Source organism: Monocercomonoides exilis (genome assembly GCF_001643675.1).
Source record: "Monocercomonoides exilis strain PA203 chromosome Unknown scaffold3-2548433, whole genome shotgun sequence".
NCBI lineage: Eukaryota > Preaxostyla > Oxymonadida > Polymastigidae > Monocercomonoides > Monocercomonoides exilis.
Window position 1 is genome coordinate 1,355,132 of NW_027150548.1, and position 11,066 is coordinate 1,366,197.

The 11,066-nt window shown below is 34.1% G+C and overlaps 4 protein-coding genes across 4 annotated transcripts; 2 read left to right on the plus strand and 2 right to left on the minus strand.

The window, feature by feature from the left end:
- Positions 1-419: 419 nt before the first annotated feature.
- MONOS_5403 (uncharacterized protein) lies at positions 420-1,036 on the minus strand (the record flags this gene model as incomplete). The annotated part of the gene is made up of 2 exons (XM_067875547.1): positions 420-878; positions 947-1,036. 2 exons carry the CDS (start codon positions 1,034-1,036, stop codon positions 420-422), a joined length of 549 nt encoding a protein of 182 aa, XP_067735289.1.
- A 2,316-nt stretch (positions 1,037-3,352) lies between these two features.
- On the plus strand, positions 3,353-4,927 carry MONOS_5404 (uncharacterized protein; the record flags this gene model as incomplete). Its single annotated transcript, XM_067875548.1, has 3 exons — positions 3,353-3,452; positions 3,534-4,052; positions 4,122-4,927. The coding sequence occupies exons 1-3, from the start codon at positions 3,434-3,436 to the stop codon at positions 4,925-4,927; spliced, it is 1,344 nt and encodes a 447-aa protein (XP_067735290.1). The 5' UTR covers positions 3,353-3,433.
- A 926-nt stretch (positions 4,928-5,853) lies between these two features.
- MONOS_5405 (uncharacterized protein) lies at positions 5,854-8,790 on the minus strand (the record flags this gene model as incomplete). The annotated part of the gene is made up of 8 exons (XM_067875549.1): positions 5,854-5,970; positions 6,085-6,262; positions 6,399-6,489; positions 6,706-8,007; positions 8,143-8,293; positions 8,374-8,573; positions 8,646-8,739; positions 8,782-8,790. The coding sequence occupies 8 exons, from the start codon at positions 8,788-8,790 to the stop codon at positions 5,854-5,856; spliced, it is 2,142 nt and encodes a 713-aa protein (XP_067735291.1).
- Positions 8,791-9,037: 247 nt separating this feature from the next.
- MONOS_5406 (putative Calreticulin family) lies at positions 9,038-11,053 on the plus strand. Its single transcript, XM_067875550.1, has 3 exons — positions 9,038-9,101; positions 9,170-9,299; positions 9,361-11,053. Exons 1-3 carry the CDS (start codon positions 9,051-9,053, stop codon positions 10,644-10,646), a joined length of 1,467 nt encoding a protein of 488 aa, XP_067735292.1. The 5' UTR covers positions 9,038-9,050; the 3' UTR covers positions 10,647-11,053.
- The last annotated feature ends 13 nt before the right edge of the window (positions 11,054-11,066 follow it).

Below are 11,066 nucleotides of genomic sequence, written 5' to 3' on the forward strand. Positions count from 1 at the left end.
GTTCCTCAGCTGTATCTCCACCATTTCACCTGCATCTTAGTACAGCTTCATGACAGCGGCATGTTCAGCTAACCCAGCACATCAAAAGTCTCCCTGTTTGCAATGCGCGCACTCATCATTCGCTGATTTGTCAAGGTACTGCTCATCAGCCCTCGACCAGATAGAACAACTTTGTCGCTCCGTTCTTCAAAGTGTACTAAATCTTTCCTCCCTTTTCCTCCCTCTTCTTCCTCTTCCTCCTCTTCTTTCTCTTCCTCTTCTTCTTTCTCTTCCTCCTCTTCTCACTCGGTACAAAGCAAGCAATTTTTTCCTCAATTTCTTCATAAGATATGTGTTTTTCCTCATTCGTTGTCAACCGTTCGTCGACATGTGCACCTGTTCCACATCTTTTCCCACCCCCTCTGCACTTCCATCTGAAATTATCCCAAAGATCCATCTGCTGCTTCTTCTTCTGCTCTTCTGTTCTCCTGTTGAATGCCATCGGATGGAGAAGAACTGCACACTTCTGGTTCCACAGAATGCTGCTTGTCTGCACCCGCCTCAGCCTCTGCCTTCACAAACCTCAGCCCACTCAGCCCAAGCGCCTCCACAATCAACGGCGCCATCGCCTCTTCCAGCTTCTCCTGGTTCTTTTTGATTCTCTCCACAAACTCTCTGTGCACTGTCAGATACCAGCCTTTCACTTCATTTCCTCTTCCTTCCTCTTCCTCTTCTTGTTCCTCCAGAACTGCCGGCGCAATCGCTACAAGCGACATAACCACATCCTCCATCCTCAGCCCCGCCGCCGACAGCCCCTTCTCCATAATCTCTCCCACTTCACGCACGGCAACCTCTCGCCCCATCACTTCCTCGTCCAGCTTCACCACCACACGCCTCGACTGTTGCGATCACCATATTTGCAGTGAAGGGTCAAACAGATCGCAGATCGACGGGAACGCATTCATACAGCCGACACAAAATTCTGCTTTCCCTCTGGCTTCGTGCCCACCGACGCTGCAAGCGACGGAAGCGGTGCCACCAGCGGAACCAAAAGCATCGCCGAAAGCGCCACATCGTATGCACACGCAACACCCCCATACAGCACCGCCCGCAGAGCCACAACATATCCCCGCAGCGTCTGTTGCTCCCTCAGTTACGACTTCTTTTGATTTTCATACACCCCAGCCGCCTCTCGACATCGTCCATCGCTCCAGCCGACGAGTTTGACGCCGCCACCGCCGAGGCATCCGAAGGGTCAATCGCAGTTGCTGATGATGACTGATCATCCCCTGCTTCCTTCTTCTCTTCGCTTCTCCGCCTCCGGAATGGCGAAACAGATTGGCGTGCTTATCCAATTGAAAAAGATGAGGAAGACGAAGGTGCAATTCGAAGTTATAATTGCAGCAATGCATTGAAAACACAAGTATTGATTCAGTTTCCAAAGAAAAAAGTATTATAAGGTGAAAAAACAAATTGTTAACATACAATGAAGAAAAACAGAACACATTTTATTTTTGAATTGTATTGAAATAAAATGTGACGGCTGAGAAATGAAAAGATTTGTAAGAAAATGAAAGAATCAAAGAACACTATTCATTATTAAACAATAAAAATGAAATACATGTTTTTTTTAGAACTTTTGATGATTACGCTTTTCTGTGTTCAATTTGTAGAAATGCCTCTTTATTTTATAAAAGCATTTATTTTTTTTCAATGAGAACAACTGTTTGAATGATTTTCTATTGTTGTGCATTTTGTTTTGATGTATTTTTGCTTTTTATCACTTTCTAAAAAAAAAATATTGGAAGATAAATATTTATATCTAATTTACTAATAACAAAAAGAAATGTTAAAATATTGTTATTTTTCAAAATAAAAAAACGTGAATTGAAACGAATGAAATGAAAACGAAGAAATATTATCATATTATTAATTTGCTTCAAATAGCTCGAAAGCAGTTGCTCATATAAGTGTATTACAAAATATAGTTAAAAATTTATGTATTATTAACTAATTTAAATCCTGTTATTCTATTAAAAGCGAAATTAATAACAATTAATAACATTTATCAAACTTAAATGGGAACGGAATGATCAACATTTTTTGATCATTTTCGATCTCTTTTTCAGATTAGTTAAACGTTTGCGACTTTTCAAAAAGAATGACCAATATATTTTCGATAACAATGAATTTTCTTAAAAATTAATGTATACATCTGCGTCACCTTGGAAAATGTGAGCTCAAGTTAGTCAGTGATCGTCAGTTTTTTTTTTTTTTTTTTTTTTTTTCCATTGTTAAAAACAAACGAATTTTTTATGTAATGCTTTGAAAGGGGTATAACACTTACCAATAATTCAAAATTATCTGAACAAATATTTTTGAATAATTTTCTATCAATAAACCTTAATAAATTATTCATTTATTTCAATCCTTTTTTAGGCTTTGACAAAAGTCAAAACTTTCTATCTGAATAAACAGTTGGATTCCTCAATTTGTTTTTTAATGTGGGTGATTATTTTTGTATTCAAATTTTTTCATTCAAAAATTTCGGTTCAAAAATTAATCATAAATGTTAACCAAGAAACAGCGAAAAGTGAAGAAGCTCATTGAAGACAATTTTATCTTTGATTAGGTTAAAATATTTGTTTTCAAAACAGTTGTGATATTTTCAGCATTTGATCACAAAATCTCTTCAAAAAAACTTTTAATCTTCGAAAAACCGACACCCCGATAAAAGATATTATTTCAAAAATAAACACCCATATTATAAATACATCAGGTTAATAATAACCAATTGATCAAAACTAAAATTGATTGAATGTTTTTTTTATTCAAATCTTAAGTTTACGAGACTTTTTTCTATCTTCATTTAAATACTTAAATTGAGTTTTTTTCAACCCAAACAATTTCATACGGCAATAAAATTCAAATTTGAAAACATAAAAATGTCATTTAATTGTTATTTTATGAATTTATCAAAAAAATTATTCAAAATTTTTATTTGGGAACAGTTGTTTTTGAGAAAGAAAGCCCAAAAAAAAGTTTTCAGATAAATAAAACATTTTAACATAACCAAAGAGTGTTGATGAAAGTTCACTTGAAAACATTTAGCCGTTTCATAACGCTTATTTTTTATTTTTTAGGTACCCTAAATGTATCCTTATGCCAGATCATTTATTACCGCAGTTGAAAATGAAATAAAACAAAATAAAATGTGCAAACATTTTTTTATCTATATTTTTTTCAAAATTATATCACATATTTTCACTGGAATCAAAATTTGAAATTCATAAACTTCTTTTCCTATTTTGAATTTAACAATTTTGATGTTGAATAATTATATGTGAATATTTGAAAAATGATCAGAAATAACATTATTCAGTATTATTAAATCTTTCATTCGTTATTTTCCGAATTTCAGAGTCTTTTTGCACACCATCGAACATTTTATTTCATGGAACACACTTTTTTATGTTGTGCTTTTTTTTCTTCTGAAGTATTATTAAATGGACGTTTTTATTTTGAAATCATTTTTAAAACATGAATTTTTACAGATTGTTTGAAGCAACTTCCATCACTAACCTTAAAAGATCAGGAGTCATCTATCGAACGGATGAAGGTGTTGTGCAAACGGATGACGAAAAATGAATTTGAAAATAATTTTACTGTGGAAACTTTTGCATTAATGAACGAGATGCTTATGAAGAAGCAAATTTCAATCCAATTACTAGCCCATCTTTTAATAAAAATAGGAATTTTATTCAGGCTATATGACTTGTATCCATATCCCCACCCCTTTGTCCAGTCACCACTATTTAATACTCTTGAAGAGATAATTATTTCGGAACTTAAATCTGAAGAAATAAAAGATGCCTCCGAAAAGAAATTTTGCATTTTATTGATTTGTGAAACATACCATCTTTTATGCCCACCTTCGCATAGTTACAACATTGGAGTGTTAACAAAAACTGTTCCACTTCTTTTGGAAGAAATGAATCCTCATAAATCTGGAGAGAAAAATTACATAACATTTGAGCTGGCTTTAATGTCTTTCAGGCAGGTTGATTTCCCACGTTTGCCAATTTTGATTAAAAAAATAATTTTTAATCTTTAAAATTATTTAAAACTACACATTTTTAAAGGTCATCTTTCTTATCTCAAACAATTTCCGCTTCGTGAAATGATGACATTACTGTTGGAGGACAAGCAACTTTATCAATCGCTATCTACAACAGCAAGATGCATGGTGTGGTGGATTATTTGTAACTCTCGTCTGTTTGGGATGGAAGATACTGAAAACGTGATGGTGCATTATGATCTTTTCAACGTTCTTGCCTCAGAGATTTACTCGCTAAAGCCTAAAAGTTACGCAATGGCAGAAGCAGATGAATGCATTTCCTGTCCGCTGTATGATGCCAGACATGACGAGTGGACAAGAGAGGAGTGGGTGGAGCTAATGTGGATTTTGGCTGAAAGATGCTCATTTTTTGCTCCTTCTCTCTGTCACTCTTCACCCTTGCTGTCAGTTCTGCAAGATGTTGTCCACGAGACTGGGTCAAACACCGTTTCCACGCGGCGCTGGGCGACGTGTATTTTCCGCCGCTGCATTGAGAACTGCTGTGCTGCGGATCTTGCTCTGCTGGAAAACAGCACGTATGTTGATGCGATCATTAACAAAGTGACAATGTCGGACAACGACGACACAGTGACCTCATGGGCGATGCTTGGCGTTCGCTCATTTTTGGAGAGGTGCCAGAAGCAGCGGAGGCGCGAAGAAGACATCGACACGTGGAAAGAAATGGAGAAGAAGTTTGCTTCAATGCTTGAAGAGACAGGGATAACAGACACACTGTTGCCTGCTGCGTATTTGAGCGGAGACGACTATGGAAGGAAGGATTTGAGGACACATTCTTCTGCAATTCTGAGGTTTCTCCGATGCAGGAACTGACATCCTTGATTGATATGTTCAAATTTCGAATCAAGAAAAAAAATATTCAATTTGAAAATTTTGAGAAAACTGCGTTGGATTCTTGAATCACCGAGTTTTAGGAATGATGCTAAAGAATGGATTTCATTTTCATTGATCATTCACAGAAAGCATGTTACTTTCTTACTTTCTCTCTCTATCTCATTTGTGATTAAACAAGAATTGAAAGTCTCCGCTTTATTTTGTTCACCCAGAGAATAAACACCTATTTCTCAAAATTTCACCATTTACTTAACAAAGTTGAAGTCTCAAATATGTATGTTTTTATGTATATTTCAGAGTTTTTATTGTCAACAATTACTTTTTTATTTGAATGAAGTTGAGACTGCACTTGTTATTGAACATTTCGAATTATCAGTATTTAATTCCACTTCCTTTTTGTCAAATAGGAATCTTTAATAAATTGAGAAAGCATATTCAAAATTACAACAATAATAGCAATAAAAATCAATTATCTTGATTGAAAAGAAACTTAGCTTAAAATAAGATTAAAGAATTGTCAGATGGATCAGTATAAAAAGCTAACTTTCTTTTCATTTCAAAAAACTGCAGAATCCTTTTCGCAGAGTTCAAGAAAGATAGGAATAACTAATTATGTTTTTCATTCATGATAAAAATCTCATTTTTGTGTTATCCGATTCAATAAAATCTGATCCAATATAAATCCTCGCTTTATCCAGAAATCATCTTTTGCTTAAAAAAATTGAATTCGAAAGTTTCAATAACAATAACAACTACAAAAAAAGAAAAAATATTCAGTGAAATTAATAAAAAAAGTGAAAACATAAACTTCATTATTCCTCAAATATTATTTTTGAAATACAAAACAAAAATAAAAAAAAAAATTTCTTCTTCTTTTTATGATGACACAAAAAATTCATCCACAATTAACCAGAGACTGTATATTCTATTCGGTGGAGAGAAAGAAGAGGATTAACAGTTGGGCGAGAAAGACGCCGGAGGGTATGAATGCAGCAAGAATCCAAAGGAAAATACATTCGGCCCTATTATTAATTGATAAGTGAATAAATAGATTGAAATATCAGTTTCGTAGACAAGCAATGAACACATAAATATAACATTTTTGAATAAACAAATAAAACCAAATAAATACACACTGCAATAATAACCGAAGCGGGAATGCCAGAATAATACAAATTTTCTTGCACCCCATTTTTAAATATATGCATCGTATGCTTGTCAGGGTTGTGGTTGATTTCAAGTATCAACTCGTCGCCTGTGCGAAAAGGAGAAGCAAGGCGCTCGCGATTAGCACCATTGTATCTTAAGCACCCGCTGAATTATTCAATGAAATAATTGCAGTTGTTAAAGAATAATGATTTCATTGTATTTGAAATAGAATTTATCAAATGATTAATAAAATCATGAAAAACGAGTAAAATTTCTTCAAAATTCGAAAAAGAGAGCAAACCAATCAGCACACAATCCAACACCATATTTCGCAGCACCAACCGCTTTTCCTGCTGGAGGGCAGCCCAAAGATGTTGGAACTATCCCAAATACTAAAAGGAGAAAAAAAAAAGAATCAGGATTCGATGAAATATCAAAATAAAAAAAAGAATGATTAGAAAGTTAATAAAATATATTAAGAAAAAGAAGCAAATAATAACAATAACAATAATAAAAGCGAGACAAAAATATTTCAAATCGATAATTCACTTACACTTTACTTTCTCTTTCTTATAAATGTTTATTTTTTTCCCCCTTTTAAATCATACTGAAATGTGAAGCTTCGTGAATGTTCAAAAACTTAATGACGATCTGCCATATCCCTTCTATCAGCGGGACAGGCACAGCGAAATTCTCGTTTCCAGGCAGCTTTTGAGTGATAACAGGACCTTCCACAAAATATTTTGTCTCATCGCTGAAAATAAAGTTAGTAAGCAGCATCGTTTGCTCAAACAATCCTGGATGTGCCATTTGCCTTTGCCTTCCGCTGGAAGAAGAAGGAGAAGACCGTAAGTTTTCTCTTTGATGTGCCGATGAAAAAATGATCAAGTCTTCGTCGTCTTCGCTTTCTGAAGATTCGTCCTCATGCTTGTCTGAAAAGCCCCGATGAGCTGACTTTCCTATGATGGCATTTTCACCTTGTTCTCTTCTGATTCTTGAGAACTCTCTTTTTTCATTCCTCTTTCCGTCACCATCCTCATTCGTGACAGAAAAAGGAGGAGGTAATTCTAACGCTAAACTGTCGTCCTTTTTCTTTGTTGTGCTAATTTGTTCTTTCAACGAGATGATTTTTTGATCTTTCAAAAGAAGCTCTTCTTTTAATGCTTCAATCTCGCTGGCTAAGTGACTCAAAAGTGCTTCATCTGCCTTCGCGTGCAGACCTTCTTTCTTTGCCTTCACTATCTGAGCTGTATTTATGATAGGCATTTCTATTTTTGATTTTTCTTCTTCATTTTCTTCCTCCTCCTTTTCTTTCATCGCTATCAAATATCTCTTCATTACCAAAAAACAGCTGGCTGCCTTCTCTGCAATCACCAGCTCGTCCACTTTCTTCATCCTCCTCACGAGTGAGAACAAACCGACGCCGATTTCCAGAGGCACGCCAAGTTTCAACAAGCACGAAAGAAGCGAGAGAAGAGAAGCAACAGCCTTTGTGGATGGCACAGTTGCAGCTGATGCAGTGAATGAAACAGCTTCTTTTGGATCTTCACTTTGTGCAGATGAAGAGGAAGGAGCTGTTGAATGGATGAAAAATGAAGGTGTGCCAGCTGAAGATGTAAAAGACGCTGAAGGCGACTGAGCAGATGGACTTGAATAAAACTTCGCCTTGCTGAATAAAGCTAAAGAAGATTCAGATTTTTTGCCATGTTGTTGGGATTCTCCTCTGGCCCCTGATAACGAATTTTGAGTGTTTGTCTTCGAGAAAGACAGTCCAGGCGCAGATAAAGGGCACGAAAAACTGTAAAATTTGGTAGAGCTTTGTGGATGACTTGATTCTGGACTATCTGCATTTTGTTTAAAAGAAGACTCGGCAAGCGAGGACGAAATTGAAGCAAACGATGAAGATGAAGCTAAAAATCCAGGAGCAATGAAAATTGAATTTAGAAGAAGAATAACAAAAGGATTATCAAGTAAAAATCAATTTTTTTTTGAAGAATTTATATCAATTTAGATTAATTTATTTAAAAATATTGTATTTTGCACACTTGATTCATGTGCATGTAAATATTGAATAAACACTTCGTTCATCGACATTATAATTGGCGAGTTTGAAATAAGCACAGCTGCTTCGGGTTTATCTCTAAGATAAGCTTCCAACGAGTTTATGCCTGTAGAAGAAATTACTTGATCAGAAGACTTAAAAATTACAATTCAAGAAAAAGACAAAATAAAAGATATTCACAGTTAAAAAAACAAGAATGCTTCAATTCTCAAACAGCTGATATTTGTAGCAAGGCATCTGCAATTTCTGTTGATTGAAAATTATTATCACTTTCTGTATTGATAGCATGAGAAGCAAGAACACAAATCAATGATTGACAAAGCTCTTGCGTATATCTGTTTTTATCTTGTTTTAATATATCTACTAACAACGGAAGAATATCAGCTTTCAAGATTTCTTCCGCATTTCGAATATCTTCAAAGAAAATGAATGAACAAATAAAATGAAAAGAAAAATGCAAAATAAAATAATATTAGTAAATCAAACTGATTGAATAAAGACGGATTAACTCTTTTAAAATTTCAATTCTACGATCATCTTGATTCTTTAAATCATCTTTCAAAACTTGGAGAGAACGGAACTTCAGAAACGATTAAATAAACCATTTTTATTGAACAATCACACATCGCATATCCCAAAAGTATCCGAAATAAATACATTTTCTGGATTTCCTCCAGGCATTTGATTTAATAATATTTATTATTAAATTAAACTCAAAAAGGTTTTAAAATGAAGAGATTTCCTAATTAAACGGCAAATAAAAAAAGGATTATAAAATGAAAATTTGACAATAAACTAACTTTCAGAAGCTCTTGAGGTCGAGTTTTATTTGCCAATTAAACAAATTTATGATGGGCACAATCGGATAACACATATTATTTTTATTTAGAGATGATGAACAATGTAATTTTCGCTTTTATTTTCATGAGAATATATTCAAAAGTTAAGCTTTATAAATAAATTACATAAATTAAATAAGAACATCATGCATTTCCACTATTATTCGACAGGTTTATTTTATGGAGACATTTGATAATGTTTCTATTGGAACGAAATGGATTATCTCTCAACAATCCAATTACACTGGAAATTGGTCAATCGAAAATAGAACAAATGATGTTATTGATGTGAATACAGAAGGTTTGATTATAAAAATTTCTAGTTTATTTTTTTTAACTTTTAACAATTTTTTATCACAAAGGCCTTGTATTAAAGACTGAAAGTTCAATGGACGCTATATCTGCAAAGACAAATTTCTCATTTAACTCTGATATTTTTATTATCCAATACGAGATTAAAGTGCAGAGACATCCTTTCATATGCGGAGGTGCATTCATCAAAGTATTCAATGAGGAATATGAGCAAAAAGCCCTTAGTACTGATACGAGGTATTCGGTTATGTTTGGACCCGATAGATGCGGAAAAAAGGACAAGATTCAATTTGTTTTGCAAATTAAAAATAAAGAAGATGGAAAATGGAGAAAGCACATATTTACAGGAGATATTCCAGGAATTTGGGATGACATGTCACATGTATACCGGCTGACTATTGTTAGAAGCGATTATTTTGTAATTTCAATTGATGGAAAAGCTAAAATTAATGAGACATTTTCAAACAATCATTTTTCACCTCCTTTGAATTTTGAAACTCTAAAATCAAATGACGAACCAGCCATTGGAAATGCGAACGATGATCAGAAACATTTCCTTTCACACATTGGCCCTGTGAAGGGTGTTGGTTTTGTTCTCCATGCGATTAAAGCAAATCTTTTGTTTGACAACATTTTGATATGCGACAACGAGACAATGGCTAACATCTTTCTGTTGGGAACTTTTGTTCCAAGAAGACGGTTGGAACTAAAGAGGAAGCAAGAATTGTTAATAAAGCAGAAGGAAGGGCTTACGAGAATGCTGAAAGAAGAATGGAAGAAGGCAAAAGAAGAGAGGAAAAAAAAGAGAGAAGAGAATCCAGAAAAATTCAGCCTTTTTGAGAAGTTTGTCAATTGGTCAGAAGATAAGCTGTTGCTTGCTTCGTCTGCTGTCTTCCTTGTTTTAGCATTTTTTGTGCTATTGGCGATGGGATGTTTTCAAGCATGCAAACTGTATTGTCGAACGCTGCCAGGAAAATCCATCGAGAATAAAAAGAGAAATTCACAATGCAAAACAAGAAAAATAGAATTTTCAAGAAATTCTCAACCGCAGCAAACGGAAGGATTTGAAAGGGGAAAACGGAATAAACAGAAGGAATTTAAAAGAAAACCATTTGATGTGCTGATTGATGAAGAGAAAGCGGAAGAAGAGCAACAATGTGGAGATGAAGATAGCAGTGTTTCCGATGAAAGCGAAAGTTTTTCAGAAAGTGATGCTTCAAGCTATGACTCTTCGACAGACAAAGATGATGAAACAGTAATCAAAAAAGATGCATCAAACAGAAAAGAAGAAAAAAATTGTTGCAACAAATCCAACAAGAAAGTTAAAAAATTGTGAAATATTTCTCTTTAACTGATGAAATAAGTTCCGGATTATTACGTTTCAAAGCAGTTTATCTTTCTGTATTGTTTCTACAGGGCAAAAAGAAAAAATTAAGGAAATTATTTTTATTCTTGAATTCAAAGAATAAAACGTTTCAGATTTGATTCTATTTGAATAATTGTGCACAAATGAATTCATATTTCTAATGTTTTGCAATTTTTGTTCAAGATGTTAAGTGCCATCTTTGTTTTTGAAGATGCATTGTTAGATTTTCAAGTCAAATACATTTTGTTGAATTCTAATTTTTGACAAACAGTTTTTCAACTTGACTTTTGTTCGTTCTTCATTTGAATTGAACAATTTGACTTTAAACTTCTTTAAACAATTTTGAATATCCAAAAGTGGATAATTTCTTCTTCATCAGCAAAACCTCAA

Bases quoted from the DNA above. Each gene is read 5' to 3' on its own strand.
- MONOS_5406 (XM_067875550.1), top strand. From the start codon at position 9,051: ATGATGAACAATGTAATTTTCGCTTTTATTTTCATGAGAATATATTCA. The intron at 9,102-9,169 runs GTTAAGCTTTAT...ATTATTCGACAG, and splicing joins TCATGAGAATATATTCAAAA to GTTTATTTTATGGAGACATT. The intron at 9,300-9,360 runs GTTTGATTATAA...TTTATCACAAAG, and splicing joins TATTGATGTGAATACAGAAG to GCCTTGTATTAAAGACTGAA.